General features: G+C 38.4%; 1 protein-coding gene and 1 long non-coding RNA gene across 15 annotated transcripts in view; one reads left to right on the top strand and one right to left on the bottom strand.

Annotated features, from left to right (window-relative positions):
* LOC138223904 (uncharacterized) overlaps positions 1–17,890 on the bottom strand; it is a 44,740-nt gene extending 26,850 nt beyond the window's left edge. The window contains exons 1-2 of the long non-coding RNA XR_011182335.1: positions 17,801–17,890; positions 16,196–16,256 (exon numbers count right to left, since the gene is read on the bottom strand). This is a non-coding gene — a long non-coding RNA (uncharacterized lncRNA). The remainder of the gene's footprint in view (positions 1–16,195; positions 16,257–17,800) is intronic.
* Positions 1–18,588, top strand: part of mlip (muscular LMNA-interacting protein) — a 56,255-nt gene that overhangs the window by 27,725 nt on the left and 9,942 nt on the right. For 4 of the 14 annotated variants that reach the window (XM_015363043.2, XM_015363041.2, XM_015363045.2 and 1 more), the window contains 2 exons: positions 9,124–9,177; positions 11,464–15,786. The exons of 3 other annotated variants lie outside the window; for them this stretch is intronic. In XM_015363043.2, the coding sequence (XP_015218529.2) occupies positions 9,124–9,177; positions 11,464–11,715 (306 nt within the window). In that variant the 3' untranslated portion in view covers positions 11,716–15,786. Of the gene's footprint in view, positions 1–7,761; positions 8,026–8,095; positions 8,225–9,123; positions 9,178–11,463; positions 15,787–18,588 lie in introns of those variants that run through there. 7 more of the 14 variants (XM_069180080.1, XM_069180082.1, XM_015363042.2 and 4 more) reach the window with 5 other exon arrangements.

Here is an 18,588-nt window from a genome sequence, read left to right on the forward strand (position 1 = left end):
GGCAGTGTGCATTAACACACTACACTGACCAAATCTTGTGAACTCACTCGCTGCCCTTCCTCTGGGCTTATGCTGATGCATTCTAGCAGCTTTTTAACAGGTCAGGGCTCCTCTTCATGGTGCATACTGTACATAATGATGTTAATTGTGCCCAAGGAGAATGTGACAATTATGCCTTGGATGCCATATTCTTTAGAGCCTCACTAAGCATTCATGAGATAAGCTGGCATAATGGGTGGCACCTAGGGCTCAGAAACCAGTAGCCAAGCACAGTTTATCCAGGCTACACAGGAATGGGACCTAATCCCATAGGACAGCATGTGTTCAGCTTGCATTGTTTCTTTGTTGCCCACACACGCTACTAGGTTGTGACCTTCACTGTTGAAGCCCTAGTTATCAACCCTGTTGATAGGTAAATCTTAATTAGCATGATTTACCTTTGTCATGTGCAGTATGTTTAATAAAGTAAGTGCAAATACTGCAATAAAAATTGTAATTTTCCAGATAACACTCCTGTGAATTTCTCTCAAGTTTCAGTATATATTCAGTTAATTAAATGGAGAAACATGCTTTGACACCTTTCAATATCTCATTCACCTTCACACACAGGTGTTCTGCAAAAAACTCCATCTTAGCTTAGCTTGTCATTTCTAACTAAAGTGACAGGGAAATGATGACAGAATCCAAAGATTAGTGTTATATGCCTCCTTCAATCATCCTGCAGTGTGCTGGCATGCTAAAACCTAAAACACACGAAAAATAAATTAAAAAAATGACATGAAATTGTAAGTAGCAGACAATGTGAGAATATCCTAAAGGGAAAAACAAAATAACTGCATTTCTGTCATTCTGAGTTGTGATACACACTATTGATTTTTAATATTAACCTGCTGCAGACCTCCTCACTCTAAATAATGAACAATTAATAAAAGATGTATAACTTCCTAGTGTTGTGATTTACAGTTGGGGGAACAAAATAAACCATGCTCTGCCCTGTAACATTCTAAGAAAAGTGCTAAAGCATTTGCACAAGTAGCTTTTAAATTCAAGATCTTACAGTTATGGGATTGTAAGCTTTAGCTTTTCACTTATTCCATACATACAGTACCAGAAAGCTACTTATTCCTGATAAGTGGGTTGAAACGTACCCTGGACAGGACATCACAGTGTACACACACAAACACAGTCTGAAGATCCCATCATTTATTTTTAAAAAGACAGTTTGATTTAGATTGAAATCTGTTAGATGTCCCTGAAACCTCCTCAATCTTATTTTTTGAGCAGTTCTTTGATTCTTATTTATTGAAATCCCAACCCCAAGGGGGAGAAAACAAGCAACTGAAGAACAAAACATACATTTCCTCTAGGTATACACAAAGTACTGTACATTACAGTGTTTTAGTAAAAAAAAAAGAGAAAGAAAAATAAAAGAAGGGGTGATAAGGAACATGAAAGATCACATCATCTAAGCTGCTTTATCGAAAGCAGTGTCCCAAGATACCAGCGCAGTGATGGAGGCTAGTGCAGCTGGGCCATGGACCTGTCTAGATGCAGCATGTCAAAACATCAAACAAAAACCTCATACAGTGCTTTCAAAAAGTATTCAGCCTCCAACGCGTTTTTCACATTGCATTGCCACAGACTCAGAACTTGACATAGGTTGAAGTAGGAATTTTGGGCACTGACAACCCACAACATATTGAGTACCATGTCAAACCAAAATAATTTAAATATTCCTAAAAAAAATTCTTAAGAAAATAAAATCCCAGGTTGCGAGATTCATAAGTGGGGGGAAAAAAGGATGGGGACTTTTTGAAGGTGCAGTAGAGTTTTTGTTTGCTTTGAGTTTCCTTTTCAGATTTGTAGACTCTCCTGAACACTAAATCATTTATAGTACATATATAAAATCTTAACACAAAAAAAAAAATCAGACCAAAATATGACGGTCAATAAGCTTATAGTAATGCATTCCCTTTCACAAAAGGGATGTTTCACATGTAAGCCTGAATTTCCTTTATTACATTGGTCACAGAGTATTTCTTTTATTGCTGTACATTTCCCAACACAAATTATTGAGTCTATTTAGAGTGTATTTTAGAACTATTTACCATACAAATGCAAATAAGAGGAAACCATCCTTCACATTTGGTGGTTTAGTAGCTAAGTGAAACTAAAATTTCATCCAGCTTTTCTTAAAAAGCTTTGGGTTTGGGACTGAACCATGTGTCTGGAAAGAAAATGCTAGAACTGTGCAAACACGAGTGTAAAAGCAAACCTACAAAGCTGCAATTTTCGTAGCAGTTTTATATCCATACATCCATTTTCCAAGTACAGTACAACATACATGTAGGCAGCCAAAAGCTGTAAATAGGAGCAAATCAGCACTCGATCTTAAGTTCCCTCAGGACCCAAAACCCAGCACTGAGCGTAGAATATGTCTAAGTAGTGTGGGAATACTAACCCTATCCCTAGCTGGGGTTTCAACAGAGCAATCCTGCAGTGTGTTTCTGAAGCCCTCCAGTCATCAGATTTGAAAATGTTCGTCAAGGGCCGCCATGTAACCTTTTGAGTGTTCACTTCTAAGAAAATGTTTTTTTTCTCTATCATAATGGAAAACAAAAATACATAGTAATGTGCTCTATGAGGTTGTGTGCTCAGTCAAGGACCAGGGAGACACAGAGACTCTGGGATTGGGCAAACTGCCCAGTGTAAGATCTGTGAAAGATGGTGTAAAGATGCTTCTTTATAGAAAATAATTACATCAGGGGTTATTCATAAAATTAGACTGTCTAAATAGAACAGCTAAAGCATGGTGATGTCTTTATCTTGTGCATAAAAAGCACCATCGGGGTGAAAAATGTGAAGTTCATGTCCTTATGGCACATTGCAGTAATCATTGTTTCATCGTATGTTAGAAGCAGCTTGAAAGAGAATATTTCTCTTCTGATTCATCCATAAGAAGTTGTAAGAATTTTAATGAACACCCTTTTCTACATGATCGGACTTTAACAGACTGCAGAATGTTTCTCTTCTCATCAGAGATGTTTTTAATAATTATTTTAGCAATATTGTCAAAAAAGCATGGACCAGTTATAAGGTTTAGGGTAACAAAATACAATAGCCTTTGATTTGGGCACAAGCTGTCACCTTCAGTTAAGTAAAATCATCTGGCTTGGTGAACAGCTGGAGCCACTTAGAATCACACTGATTGGCATTCCTTCAGACAGAATCAGTATTGCCATCTCTATTACCATTCATTAAATTAACATTTCATTAATGCTGGTTGTGTGTTTGATAGATCAATATTTAAACATAATGCTGATTCAGTTGTGTTAGATACTGTCAGGTTCTGGAGACCTTGCAGTTTTGTGATGTAGCCCATTACTGAAACAAACATACTGAATGTATGTAAAGTACATTTATACTCGTATACATCCTTTGTAAAATTGGTAGTAATAAGTCCATTGGTTATTGGTAATGGTTTTAAACCATTTTCTATAAAAGGTTTTTCTCATTTAACACCCACACCACTGACCCACTTTTTAAATATTTTTAAAAAAAATCTGAACTTGCAACTAAACGCAAGACATTTTTTCCGTCTATTGATGACAAGTCAGGTCCTAACTTCTACATACCTTATCTTTTAAGATCATGGAAAAATTGCCAACAAGCAGTTAAGCTCATTTTTACATAGCAATTATATTGTATGTCGTGTAGTCTGGGTATGGGTGTGTTACAGCTAACATAAAATTTCTCAATGAGATTTCAATGTCTCGAGATAAGAATCACACTTGTGCTGGTATTTAGCTAAGTCTTTTGGTATTGTGGTTACTCAATTCCTCTGAAAGTCATTCTTTAGTGTTCCAAATCTGGTGTGCGTGTTTACCACCTGTTTGTGTGGGTTTCCTCCCACAGTCCAAAGACATGCTGGGAAGTTAATTGGCTCCTTGGAAAATTGGCCCTGGTGCGAGTGTGTGTGTTAGTCTCTGTCTGCCCTGCATTGGACTGACGTCCTGTCCAGGGTGTGTCCCACTTTGCCGCCACTGCTTGCTGGGACAGGATCCGGCTCCTTCATGACCCTGACTTGGAAAAAGTGGTTAGAAAAAGCATGGGCGGATTTCATAGTAATGCTTTGCTTGCCATGACGGCATACTGTGTACATGCATACACAGAATGGATTCATAAAATGATCATGTTAGACACTGACACATCAACCCGGCCTGTTGCTGTATTTTCTATTATTGAAAATTATTATTATAGCCTTTTATTGTCTTGATTTTTTTTATGATTCACAGTATGCAAATAAGAAAAAAACTGGCATATCGACAGTATTGCTTTCCTTCTTGGCATCTCAGCTACTGTGCCATTAAACCCTGTTAATGAAAAGACACCGCGAGATGGTCAGTCTTTACTGCCATTACAAAGCCCAGTGTCTGAAGAGACCTGTGAAAGACTTACAATACGTGTTTATGTTGATACATCATCTTCTACAATATGTGCAAAAGTGGAATAAAAGGCAATCAAAAAAGATGCACTAATAAGACCCGATTTAAAGTATTATCAGTTTCAGTCACTGTGGTATAAGAATATTGCTACTTTGGAATCACTCTGTAGAAGAGCATGCAGATATATTCCCGGTCTTAAAGGAACGTCCTATTCTGACGGACCGAAAGAACCGACTTTGAGGGGACCTGATCCAAGTATTCAAAATCCCTCAAGTCGCCGAGGGAATCGGCCCCGTGGAGGTCTTGGGAACACACGCTGCGCCTGGGCCGAGACCGACTCGCATCCCGCCACTGCCTGAGGCGGCTCGAACATTCGCACACGTTCTCAGCCTTCCCCGGACCCCACGGGAATGAGGTCAGGATGCCTGTGTATTAAACCGGCTGCCTTCCAATCTAGTTCTCAATCAGCTCATTAGGCTTGGTTATTTAAGGCAGCTTTCTCCCCTGATTAGCGCTCCGACATTAGAACTACCAGAGCATTCGGCCGGCCTGCTTCCTCTCTCCCATCACTCGCAGTCACACGTCCACCGAGTCTCCCCAGAAACACCCGGACAGCCCCCGAGTCCTGCACCTGGGCTCCGGCCGGTCATCTCGCTGCAGCATGACAGTCCAACCAGAGGCACTGTCAGAGTTTATGGCCTTAACCTTCCTGAGAGCCCCCAAGTTTCTGGCTTCATCACAGTGCAATGCTCACCTGCATTAAACAGCAGGAATTATTTCAAGCATTTCTAAATGGTGATCATTACGGTATTTTGCAGAGCAATGTAGACTCAAGCCAGCAATGTACTTTTTTTAAAGACACTTTTAAAAGATGTTTATCGTCAAAGTTAAAAGGCTGTCAGACGTCTTTGCCAAGTGAGATCCCCTGTGGGTTAAACAAAACATGCCAAATGACTGTGATTTACTTTTCCCCTAAGCTATTTCTCTTTCATACACTATTAATTGAAGAGTAATTAATTTAATGACATTTTCAGTTCTCTCTTGATTAATTAAGAAGAATCTCAGAGCTTCTTTTTAACGAATGCTTAGTAAATGTGTCGATGCTGCATTAAATATTTAGAATCCATAAAAACCTTCCATTTTCTAACTGCTTTTGCCAATTCAGAGTCACAGGAGAGCTGGAGCCTATCCCAACAACTAACAGGCTTAAGGCAGGATACACCCTGGATGTGACACCAGTCCATCATAGGGCAGACGGCCAGAAACCCAGCCACATACAAACTCACACCAGGGCCAGTTTTCCCAGAAGTCAATTAACCTACCATTACATTTTTGGACTGTGGGAGGAAACTGGAGCACCTAGAGGAAACCCACCCGAACATGAGTAGAACATATAAACTCCACACAGATAGCCCCCCAGGTCCAGAGCTGAATAATAATAATAATAATAATAATAATAATAATAATTGCTTAGACTTATATAGCACTTTTCTGGACACTCCACTCAAAGCGCTTTACAGGTAATAGGGGTCCCCTCCACCACCACCAATGTGCAGCCTCACCTGGATGATGCGACAGGAGCCATAGTGCACCAGAACACTCCCCACACATCAGCTCTCAGTGGGGAGGAGAGCAGAGTGATGAAGCCAGTTCAGAGATGGGGATTATTAGGAGGCCATGATTGGTAAGGGCCAATGGGAAATTTGGCCAGGACGCTGGGGTTACACCCCTACTTTTTTCGAGAGACACCCTGGGATTTTTAATGATCACGGAGAGTCAGGACCTCGGTTTTACACTTTTTTTACAGTACAGTGTCCCCATCACTATACTGGGGCATTAGGACCCACAAAGACCGCAGGGTGAGCGCCCCCTGCTGGCCCCACTAACACCTCTACCAGCAGCAACCTTAGTTTTTCCCAGGAGTTTCCCATCCAGGTACTGGCCAGGCTCACACCTGCTGAGCTTCAGTGGGCTGCCAGCAGTGAGCTGCAGGGTGATATGGCTGCTGGCTGCGAGGCACCAACGCTGTAAGGCAGCCATGCAGATCACTGTGCCACCGTGCCGCCTATCAAGAATCTGTGCAGTTTATTTTAAATTCAGGAGAGAGGGTGAAGGAATAGTAGCTCAATGTGGTGTCCCGAGTGTGGGTATCCTAGATTTTGAAGTTCTGCAAATGACAGGAATATTTTTTATGGTGGGTCTTACATATTTACTGTTAAGTATTGTTTTGCAATATCTGAAAAGTAGTAGTACAATAAAATGCATATGTAAGCTGCAGCAGAAGAGTTTTAACACATGTTAGAGAGTTTTAAACACTCCCATATAACCATTATTTTCCTGAAGATCCTCTTAATCTTGTTACCCCCCTCTGGGATGCACACTACATCCGACTTTATCAATTTAATGTAGCACATCATTTAGGCTGTGCAGCACATTCATCACTACAAGACCATGTTAATATTCAAATCACTGAGGACGCAAGGAAGAAATACAGTATTTCTTCTACAAGAAGTACACTGGTAGAACTTAGATTCCTTGAACTGAATGATACTGCAAGTCCATAACATGTAGCTTCAGTTATTGTACTTATCTCCATAGCAATCTAAGTATAGCTGTTAAACATTCTGCAGTTCCCTTCTTCCTCAATGTTTTTCCTTCTTTATACAGAAATGTTTGATCACATGTTAATATTCTACTGAATCTTTGGCCCTATGTAGTTTGTACTACCTTTGGAATACAAAAAGTGGCCTTGTAGCTTTATGGATGTGTAGAGTGGAGACGTCAATGACGAGGAGTCAAGTAAACTTGATTTGATTTGTGTATATAATGTATTAGCTACTACAACACTTCATAATGGCTGCTCATGTACAGTTTACCTTGAGAAGTTATGATCACGCTTTTGAAACATTTGATCAATGTGACTTAAAGTCAGTAAATTCAAAGCTTGATTTATTTTCACCCCAACTAAGATGTATTTACTAAACAAAGTAACTTACTGTATGATGCTCTAGGTAAAAGAAAGACACCTCAGGAGAAATGTTGATGTTCACACACAATGTATCTCCTGAGTGTGTCTCTCACTATAGTATATTCAGAATTGTTAAATGTTGATATGACCATATTCCCATGTCTGGAGGTATATCAGCAACGTATGCAATAAAACTTTCTCTTAAGACATTATGCACATTTTTAAAAAATGTAACTAAAGTTGCAAGTACATTCAAAGACTGACTGACTATTTTCTTTCTTAATATGGGTTGAGTCACAGGACCATGTATTCTGTATCTGCTGTAATTTTCAATTTACTGTATATTAGGGCTATTTATTCCATGGATGAATGGAAAATACAGGCACTAATTGGACATTAATGAAGAAATGTGTCAGAAACTATGAATGATGACACCAATAATGAGCTTCATGTTAACTAAACAGCAACAATGCAGGAAAATGTTTCAGGGGAAAATTGGAGAAGAGGCAAATGTGACGCTTATGTGATCAAAACCATCTTTCTGGGTAAAAACAGTTTTTCTTCTACAAATTTACAATTTTGAATACATATTTTAAGATATTTGCAATTGTGAGATTTTTTGTATCATTTAAAAATCAAACAAAGTAGTGAATCAGATCTTCTCTTCTGTTTTCCAAACCAGATAATGGCAGAGTTAGAGTTAGGGAACATATCACTCCCTTTCTGTTCACTCTGACAGCTGCCTGACGAGGCTGTTTCTGGACTTCCAAGAGCTCCAAGTACAGTACTGATTCTTCCCACTTGACATTGGGTCAGTCAGGTTTAATTGGTGTATATGATGGATTAGCTACTACAGCAGTTCAGATTGGTTCAGATTCTGAGTCATAGTCACTACACCAATTAAATGTGCTGTTTTTAAAATAATGTTGTAAGTGTCCAACTGAGACCTAAAGATATGAACTTTTAAAACCTAATGAAATATTACATGCTTCTGTATAAAAAAAAACGCTAAACATCCATATTTAATGACGTTATTTAATCAAAATATTGGGCTTCAATACTAATATGCTTAAGAAGATACTAATGATTTCATTTAAGGTTTTGGCTATTGTTCCCAAATGTTTTCAAATAAAGCAGAAATATAAGTTTTGCCATGATGAATGGGTAGAGTACTGTTGCAGTTTCTAAGCTATTATGTAGTGCATGTACTATGTATTTGCCCTGCTTTAGTCTGATACCTCAGAGATTGTATCATGCTTCACTTAAATATAGTACATATCACTCTCTCTCATATTACTGATGATGTGTAATAATATTGTAACTGTAATATCAATGAGCTCAACCCTGATTATACAATACAGGGGAAATATTTTTAAAAAGCTGTGTCCAAAAAGCTTTCTTCAAAAGCAAGCCACTCTTAGCGGTGGAATTATCCTGACTGTTTTAATTATGGAATGTTCACCCACCCTTTATTTGAACTTAAAAAACCAAGATGTCGTTAAATTGACAATAACAATTTGTTAATTCAAGAACTTAGTGCTTGATTCAGTTTTCTCTACTAGACCTTGAAACCTTTCTGGGCTTCATATGGCCTTAAATTGTAACTACAGTTTGTACTCAATATTCAGGATATAGTAGCAGAAGATTGTTTTCAGTCTCACCATTTTAGTTTTTATTTTTGCTGTTCCACTTCACGACCTGCCTGTGAAGCCTAAGCATCCAATCGTGACTATCCATGAAAATGAAGCACTCAACTCTAAAGAGGTAATGAACAAATCTTTTTGAAATTTCTCCCTTAGATACATGGAGCTTGTGATGTTTGCAAGTTATGTCTTTCTTCCTTTTAATTAAAAAATAACTCACAAAAAAAAAATCACTCAAGTAGAATGATTTATGACCAATCAATAATGTATGATGTTATAACTAAAAGCTAAATAAAAATCTTTCCCTTTTTTACTTTTTCTATTATTTGTCTTTTAAAATAAAAATAAGAAAAATGGAATTATATACAAAATTGATATTTAATTATACAGAGCTAGTTTGTTTTTCCTCATGCATCTTACTACCCTTTTAAAAGACTTGAAGCTATTATTGTTAACTAACTGACTGACTTAGTTTTGAGAGCTATTGAACAATAAAGCTGCTGTGTTCTGAATTTGAGACAAATGAAGGGGGTAATATAATGTCTTCAGGCAGTGCTGTCCATCATGGCCTGAACACATTATCTTACCTGCAGCCCTTACTGACTCCCAGATTTCAATCTGTCTCACGTCCTGCTCATCCTGCCAATGTCAGGGATCATGAACCAGTAAGCCCCTTCTCTGTTGCCCACATGACACTTTAGAAAAAGGGACATGAACAACAAAAACTTGCATTCAGAAACAGAATATTCTTCTTGAAAATGTAGTAAAACCACATTTCTGCACTGGTGGACTTAAACTTTGCAGTACAGAAATTGCTTTTAACTGTTCATGAATAGTCCAGCGTACTGTACATGTTAACCTCCTGAAAAACGCTTAGTTCAAGACGGGGTGGCAGTGAGCTGGAGATTAAATTGGCACAAGGCAAGATGCTGCCTGGACGTTATGCCAGTCTATTGTAGTGCTGAAACTCCAGCAAAGGCTAAATAAAAAAAAGTTTTTAATACCAGCTGATTTGATGTCTATTGCTAGTTTTTTTATTTGTTGTATTTTCAAAAGCTGAAATGGTTGCAGTTGGTTTCAACCCTGTATCACCTTTTGAGCTTCACAACTACCCTCATTCAGCTGTGCAGTCCAAAATGTAACCAGTTTGACCTCTGTGTGTCTGGTACAGTGTCATTCCCACCTGTGTCTGTTCACCAGTACTTGATCAATAAGTAACAATTGTGCAGTCAGGAACAACAGGAAGGAAGCAGAAGAAAGGGTTGGGAGCCATGCACAGAGGCACAGTGGTTAGGAATGCTGCCTTGTAGCACTGGGGCCCTGTGTTCAATTCCTGGGGTGCTATCTGTGAGGAGTTTGTAAGTTCTCCCTGTGGGTTTCTTCGGGTTCCCCGGTTTCCTGTAGTCTTAAGACATACTGGTAGGTTAACTGGCTTCTAATATATGTCTTCCCTGTGATGAATTGGCATCACATCCAGGGTGTATCCTAATTTGCACTTGTTGCTTGCAGAAATGGGCCTCAGCTCCCATGTGACCTAGATAAAGCAGGTAGAAAACCGATGGATGGAGTAGCTTTGAAACAAGTTAAAACAAACTCTGTACAAGCAAGCATAGCAATTAAACACGAGGGATTTAGAAATTAGCTGAAATGAAAACTATCAGTCAAATTGTTCCTTCATGACCAAAGCTGGGAACCAGTGGTTTAGGGATCCATTAATAATTTAGGGACACAGGCAGCGTGTATGCAGACAGATGCTCAAAATGTTCCCTTTACAATTATCAGCCCCAAACCCCAATACCCATACAGTAATATATCATATTTTCATTTTCTCACTTCCCATGAATAAGTCATTGCCAAGGGTTCATAACAAAGTGTGCTCCTCCAAAGACACAGCTGTCAGCTTGCTGACCTATGGTCTGATGTACACTGTAGAATGAGACTCCAAGCCAATGTGCCACAAATTTAATTAGATGGAAAGTATTTTCATATATTCCTATATTCCTATTAACTGAGCTATATTGAGTGTGCACATCACTGATATCAATTTTAAATATTCATTTTGCTGTAATTCACACATTTTGATCTACATCACTTGCTGAATTATTAGGATTCTCAGGACAAATCCATATTCAAGTTGTCAGGCAGTGCATGATTGGCCAGAGGAGCACGACAGATTTCGGTCATTCTCCCTGGCCAGAACAATCTCCAGACCTCAGTCCTACTGAAAACTGGAGTAGGACTGGTAGAACATGTGCTGGGATTGAGCAACAAATACAGGATGCCATGACCCACAAGAATAAGGCCAGGTTCTGATCAAGCAGTGATTGCTGGAATTAGGTGTTCCCAATATTTTGGCCAATTACTATATAATCTCAATAACAAGGCATCTTCTATTTTCATTTCAAAGATTACTCACACGTTGCTTGGAGCTGGAAGGACAGGCAGCAACAAAAGCCCTGGGAACCAAAAGCTCAATAAGGAGAAGTTCCAGCAAAACATGCAGGTGCCCAACACCCAGGAACTCCTCCACACCGCAGGAAAGAAAGAGCATAAAACACAGAAATCCCCTTCAGGGCCAGTGGGGTCAACAGGGACCGTCTCCAGCTCCATTGACTCTGCAGCAGCGAAGACGACAGAAGTTAGAGAGACCCACATTTAAACGCGAGGGAAGATCGCACCAGAGGCAGTTCTGAACCTGAGCAGTCAGAGCTGGAAACAGTGACTGGGGGTTCACTGAACGGTCACACCAACTGTAATATCTTCATTGTCAAATCATAGCGATGTCCTTTGTATTTTATTTTGCCATAAAGCTTTTCACAGCTCGCCATCCTTGGAATATGGTTATGAATGATGAGATATTTAATTTATTTAATAAATTGTAAAAGAATAGTACTTCCTCCCACATCATATCCTCAGTGTTAATCTGTTAGGTATTATGTGATGCATGAAGTCCTGTAAAAGCTTATGTTAATTAAACAGTATACACTTAAAAAAGAAAACTGACAGGAAGAATATTTTTACATCAGTTCGGGATTACCTTTGTGAATGCCAAAAGGTCTCTTTAAGTACATTAATACTTAAGGAAACTATATTATTGTTATATTATTGTTTTAAACTAAATTATTTACGAACAGCATTTTTATAGTTTCCCATTATACGCAGTTTCATACAATGTTAAATTTTCTAATTTTATATGTATATGCATTTTGTTTTTAGCTATAGAAATGTGTACATCTTTTTTCTCTAATAGAAATTTATCCAAAACAACATATTCATTATATAACTCCCCTTTTCTTGTTTAAATATTTTGTTTGTATAATGCTATTATAATATAATGGAAATATAAATGTCTGTGTGGCAGTTTTGTGCAGCAGTTGAGGAGTGATATACAAGGAAAAAATGCTTAAATGCTACAGTGCTGTTGATCAGCTTAAGTAAACACACCTTAATTGTAAAAAATTACAAGAAATGCAAGTTATTTCTATATTCCATAAGATTTAACCCCTTTATTCATTATTCTGTAATAATGTATTTAAAAAACAACTATAATTACCATAAATAAGTGATCTTTTATATGTTTTCATATACTACAAAATGTACAGCTGTTAGTAACAGTAAAATAATTATTTCTCAATTTATAAACTAGGGGTTCAATAGTATAGCATGCACTAAATTACTCATAGAACAAATACAGTAACTCACTGGCCAAAGTTAAAAGATGTCTTGGTTGGAAGTTTTGCACTTTCGTTAAGTATGTATTTGATTGGTAGCTTTAAGAATTCGTCCATCCATTTTCTAACCAGTTCTTTTGATTCAGGGTAACGAGGGAGAGGGAGCCTATCCCAGCAAGCAGCGGGCGCAAGGCAGGGTACATGCTGAATGGGACACCAGCCCATCGCAGGGCAGGCTTTGAGGCTTTAAAACACTGACATTTTCTTAGGTGTTTCAATAACAGCAGTTTAGCATGTACTGTACATTCATAGTGTCCAAGGCTGTTTTACTGGGAGATTTTAACTGCCCTAACATAGATTTGAATATACCAATATGCAGAAATAGACATGACTTTTTCCTCAGGTTGTCAAAACACCCACTAGAGGCGATGCTAGTACTGATCTAGTTTTCTCTAACAATCAGGACAAGGTAAAGGGAGCAAAAGGGGGAGAACTACTTGAGAATTGTGACTGTGATGGGATAATGCTTTGAAGTATTTTACAGATCCCTACGGGTAGGTTCAGGAAGGTATATAATTACAGGCAAGCTGCCTGTGGAAAAAAAAAGGAGGCATGATTTAAAATCACAGTGGGGTCAGATAGATGGGGCAATCATTAGAAAACTAATAACCAAAAAGGGAATGCTACGAAAGAGGAGATGCTACGGAGAAGTACGAAATTGGCAAATTCATGCCAAATCTTGGTCAGTCATACCCTAGAAAGAAATGGGCGATGTGGTTTAAAAGATCGATCACAAATTGGTCCTGCTTTGCACAACGACTAGATTTCTTTGAACAAGATATTATAGCAATGGATAGACAAAGGCTGAGATACAGAATGTTTCATTTCCCAGAAAGCCTTTGATCAAGTTCCATCTATTGATTTCAAATTGAATCCTTACTGGATTAGGTCAACCGACAAATAGACTTCCTGATTTTTTTTATGGGATTCTACATTCTAGTGCAGTCAGCAAACATGTCTTGTTTGCAGGTAGCATACAAAATACTCATAAGCGAGGTAGCTGTGTTTTAACAATACCACCCAGAAATAGGTAGAGTTTTAAGCATTTCATGCAAGTAGTAAAATTAAACATCATAAACACAATAGGGGCAGCACTGACATGGAAGAGGGTTTTGAGAATGATAGAAGTGTCTTGCAAGTCTCTTCAATTTCTTCATGCAGACAGTATAAATGATCAGAATTTATTTTCTGTTTAATATATTCTGGAAGTTAAAAATATGTTGTTAATGCTTATAAATTTTAGTCACCACAGGGGGATTTTGAAATAATAATAATAATGTCAGTGTTAAATTATTTTGCATCGATTATGACATTTGTACTAGGCTATTATAGTATTTCTGAATAGGTATTAACGATTACTGTCTCTGTGACTATCTGACATGTTTGTGTGGGATGTTAAAAGGAAATCGGAGGTAATTATTATGTTCCAGGCATTCATTTACTCCTGGAGAAAGCTGGAGGAGCTGGTTTAATTAACACAAGGGTATATAACAAAATTGGAAGAAACACTTCATTGACCTTTAAAAAAATTAAATAACCTTGTTTCTGAGAGCTGAAATTGCAGCCTCTAATGCAATGTTTGAGCTTGAGGATCCTCATATTGGATCCTCACCAGAGAGATTTTCACACGGGTGCAGTAGTTTCCTGGGTAGCAGAAATGGGTAGCAGAAATTCCAGTGCACCCCCCCAAGTCAAGGAGCTTCCAGGACATGCCTTTTTATGTAATTTCAGCAGGTTAGAGGTGACATCATGGGACTTAATATGAGATTTGTACCACTATACAAATCAAATCAAAGTTTATTTAATCGAATGCACAACAATAGAGCGTGCAGCAGGAGTTCCTGGCAATGAAATGTCTCTTCTACAAGCTCACCGGGGGAAATCACAAACTTAAAATGACAAAATAAGGTTACTTAATAACAGATAATGGTCCAATAGAAATTGAATAAAATAAACAACACTCATAAATATAGCTTCTATGTGTCCAGTGTGTATGCAATACATTATGTCCAAGTATTGCGGTATGCCAAATACAGTTTTCATTGCATGTCCATGTAGCCATTACAGGTGACTTGCTAAAGGAACTGCAGGTTACTACAGTACGTCTGGTTCTGGCTGCATTGATACAAAGGGATAACCTACCTTATGTCATTATCCCACTTAACTCTAGCAATAGCTTCTGATATATCATTAATTTATCAATTGTGTACATGCCCTCTAATGGACTACTGTCCCATCCAGGGTGTATCCTGCCTTGTGCCTGTTGCTTGCTGGGATAGGCTCCGGCTCCCTGCTACACGGTATGGTATAAAGTGGTCAGATAATGGATGGGTAGGTTGATGGCATATGACTATATTCAATTTAGACATATATATAACCATGTTGAAATAATACCTGGATATTTCAGGACATGTAACAGAAAAGTGGTAAAAAAAATGCCATTCTTATTCTATAATGTATAATGCTATAAAACAGAATAGAAAAGGCTGTCTGGCACGTGCAGGCAGAAGTAAAAGGAATTAAAACCTTCATTCCATCTTCAGACAGTACAGGATACTCACTGGAGACTGACAGTCATTCAGTGGGGTGGAAGCAGTGTTGCCAGTGATAAGTATTACTTGTGTAGGAGATATCTGCAAAAATATGTATCTTGATCCAAGGATCCCTGAAATTTATACAAGACACATTCTTAACTTCCATTCTATCTTCCATTTGTAAACCATTGTAAATTAGCCTGGGCAAAGCGGTCTGCATTAATAGATAAAGATCATTACATTTACAGCATCAACAATAGTAATGCAATATGTATTTACAAGTGATTGTGGATTTGATATGATTTTGTGATCCTAGGTTTGGCTGCACATACAATGTTAATGAAAGTATTTACTAATTGCATTTAATAATGTTTACAGTAGCTTGCTTATCAAAGCATCCCTATGAAGCAGCCTGACTGAGCTGAGTGCAAGAAAATCCAATAAACCTGATAAGAATTTACTAGGTGTGCTTGTAGTGAGGTGTGTTTATTGACTCTCTTAAGATATATTGTGCTGATCAGGAAGCGTGATCATGCGGTCTCATCCCCAGTGACAGTCAAGGGGCTGAAGAAGTCATGTCATCATGACCCAACCAGCTTTTGCTATCATCCTTCTGCAGTTAGAAAGCTGAAGAACATGAATGCTTTTCACTGACATTACAACAAACAAACAAACAAACAAACAAACAAACAAACAAACAAACAAACATAAAATATGACTAGGGATTAAAAAAATGTATACAAAGCCAATTTGGATTTTTTTGGCTATTAATGGGTTTAGCTTGCCACTGCATCCAGTGAGCAGCATGAAGCCCGAGCAGGTGTTCCTCGAACACGCCTGTCTGCGAGGTACACGAAACTGCACAGTGCCTCACCGGAGAGTAAGCTCTGCAGGAGCCACACGCTTCACCCTGATGTCACAGCTCCCATGTTGATCTGTAGCAAACCAAGGAAACACAGGCACACATGAGTTTTCCTAACCACCGCTGTGCACAGCCACTTCTGGGAAGCCAGTTAATGACTTTACCTGGAGCTGAAGAAGTCATGTCTAAACCCCAGGGCTCAGCCTGCGCCCTGAGGGAGCTGAACGTCTGAACTATTCATCGTGTATACTGTGGCACTCATTAAACAAACAATTGGCTTTTTCCTCAGGTACAATTTTATCTAGAGCATGTCATGATGTCTGGACAGCATGACAGCTTTCTCACAGAACAGCATTTTTCCAGGAGCAGTAGTAAAATATTTTCTTAAAAAACAGGTGTTTTAAACTAAGTTGCTACATCAAGACTACAAACAGTTGTTTTTGCAATATATTCATTTCGCCACTCTAATTAGATGAAGGTACTAATAGCTTGGAATTTGCCGATAAGTTAATTATTGATGTAACGCTGTTGTGTAATTAAGTCATTTTCAAAGACGTTTTTGTGCTATTTAGACAATGAGACAGACAGAAAAGATCATTTCGAAATGTAGTATTTTGACTTGTTAGATGCACAATAAGGGTGGTGAACGAGAATAAAATGATTAAATTGTGCAAGTCTAAAACATGCAGGCTTCCTAATTGGCAAATTGCTTTAGGGATGATATTTTATTATATGCACTGGGTGAGAAATACATGCATGACGGGGTACACTGCTGCAGTGCTCTGTGTGCTCTCCAGTAAGGAGTAAAAACCCTCGTTGTCAAATGGGTGTGAAATACAGCACTGTGCATTGTCCTGTGAGAGACTCGACATTAGAAACTCTACATTGCAGATATGAGAAATATAAAGCATAGAATGACACGCAAGAAGTTTTCAGGAGACATACATGAACTGAAAAAAAAGTCTTTTGCAGTCAGGATCATGCAAACACAAAGAGCATTTGAACATAATTTGAAACTTGCAATTGGAGTGACACACTGTTACACATTCCCTACCCCTTGATGGGTGTTTTGAAAACTTTTGAAATGTACAAGTAGTAGTAGTTTCCTACTTTGGTGTTCACAGAGAACTTGACCTTCAGGGCATATCAGCTGAAATGCTACATGAAAGATATTTACAGTCAAAGAATAATGCATGAAGTAATACTGTACTTTCTTCAATAATCATTTTAGAAAGAAAATGCTTCCAGTTTCCATAGCTTTAAAGAAACTCTTCACAGCAGATGTCCCCCGGAACCGCCCGAGGGACCGAGCGTTTGACATACTAAGTCAATATTTACTTAAGACATACAGTACATCACATTTCCTAGTATTTCACCAACAAAAACCAAATACCTTCACAGAAAACCTAATAGCAATCGAAATTAAACAACCTGAGCTTCACAAAACCGGTTTCAGAACCGAAATACACCGAGGCAATCGATCACAATAACACTTTTTTTATCTGATGACGCACTTCAGCAAGATTCTAAAGTGCATCGATAAGTAATCAATAACCCAGCAAAACATGCCCGCAAAAGCAAAAACCAGCAAAAAAAATATATACCCCATGTTTTTACCTTGTTCGGGGCATTCGTAAAACCAGAAATATATCCTCAAAAAGCCCGCTCAACTCCAGACCTGGAGGAAACCGAATTATTGGAATTAAATTTTAAAACCGACCGCCCCGAAAAAGCTGGTCTGATTGGTGGAAAACGCTGTCAATCATTATATTTTCAGCCATTCAGAGCCCTTAAGGGATGGGACTTCCTCTGGGAGCCTCTGGCTCTGTTCTGGCTGTAATCCTGCTGTCAATTATCGACACGGCAGGTGGTAATCAATCAGATTCTAATCAGTGGTCATTTTTTCACACCTGAAGGCCACTCTAGAGTTTTTTTTTCAATTCAGGTGGGTAGCTGTGTCAGCATGCGTAGGCTGCAAAGGAACAAGTAATAGGTTTATTCCATGCTGAAAAAAAGAAGAAAGAGAACATAACGTTTCGGCCGTGGAGCCTTGAAGAAGGCTCCACAGCCGAAACGTTCTGTTCTCTTTCTTCTTTTTTTCAGCATGGAATAAACCTATTACTTGTTTTTTTTTCAATGCCTAACAGCAGAAAAAGTCTCATTAGCAGTGCCTGAAGGCTTTTTGTAGCAATTGCGATAACTTTTACATATTTATATTGACTTTCATTATTTTTTATAAATTTTCTGGCGATGTGAGGCGCAGTCTTCACAAAAACAAATATGTAGATTTTTTTCATATGGACCAATGTGTCCCAATTTTTCTATACAAGCTAATAGACACCTAGACCAAGGCCTACAAGCATTTTCAGCTATATGGCAGACCCAAAACCTTAAAAAAATATCTT

The sequence above is a fragment of the Lepisosteus oculatus genome, chromosome 17 (genome assembly GCF_040954835.1).
Source record: "Lepisosteus oculatus isolate fLepOcu1 chromosome 17, fLepOcu1.hap2, whole genome shotgun sequence".
In the NCBI taxonomy this organism is placed as follows: Eukaryota; Metazoa; Chordata; class Actinopteri; order Semionotiformes; family Lepisosteidae; genus Lepisosteus; species Lepisosteus oculatus.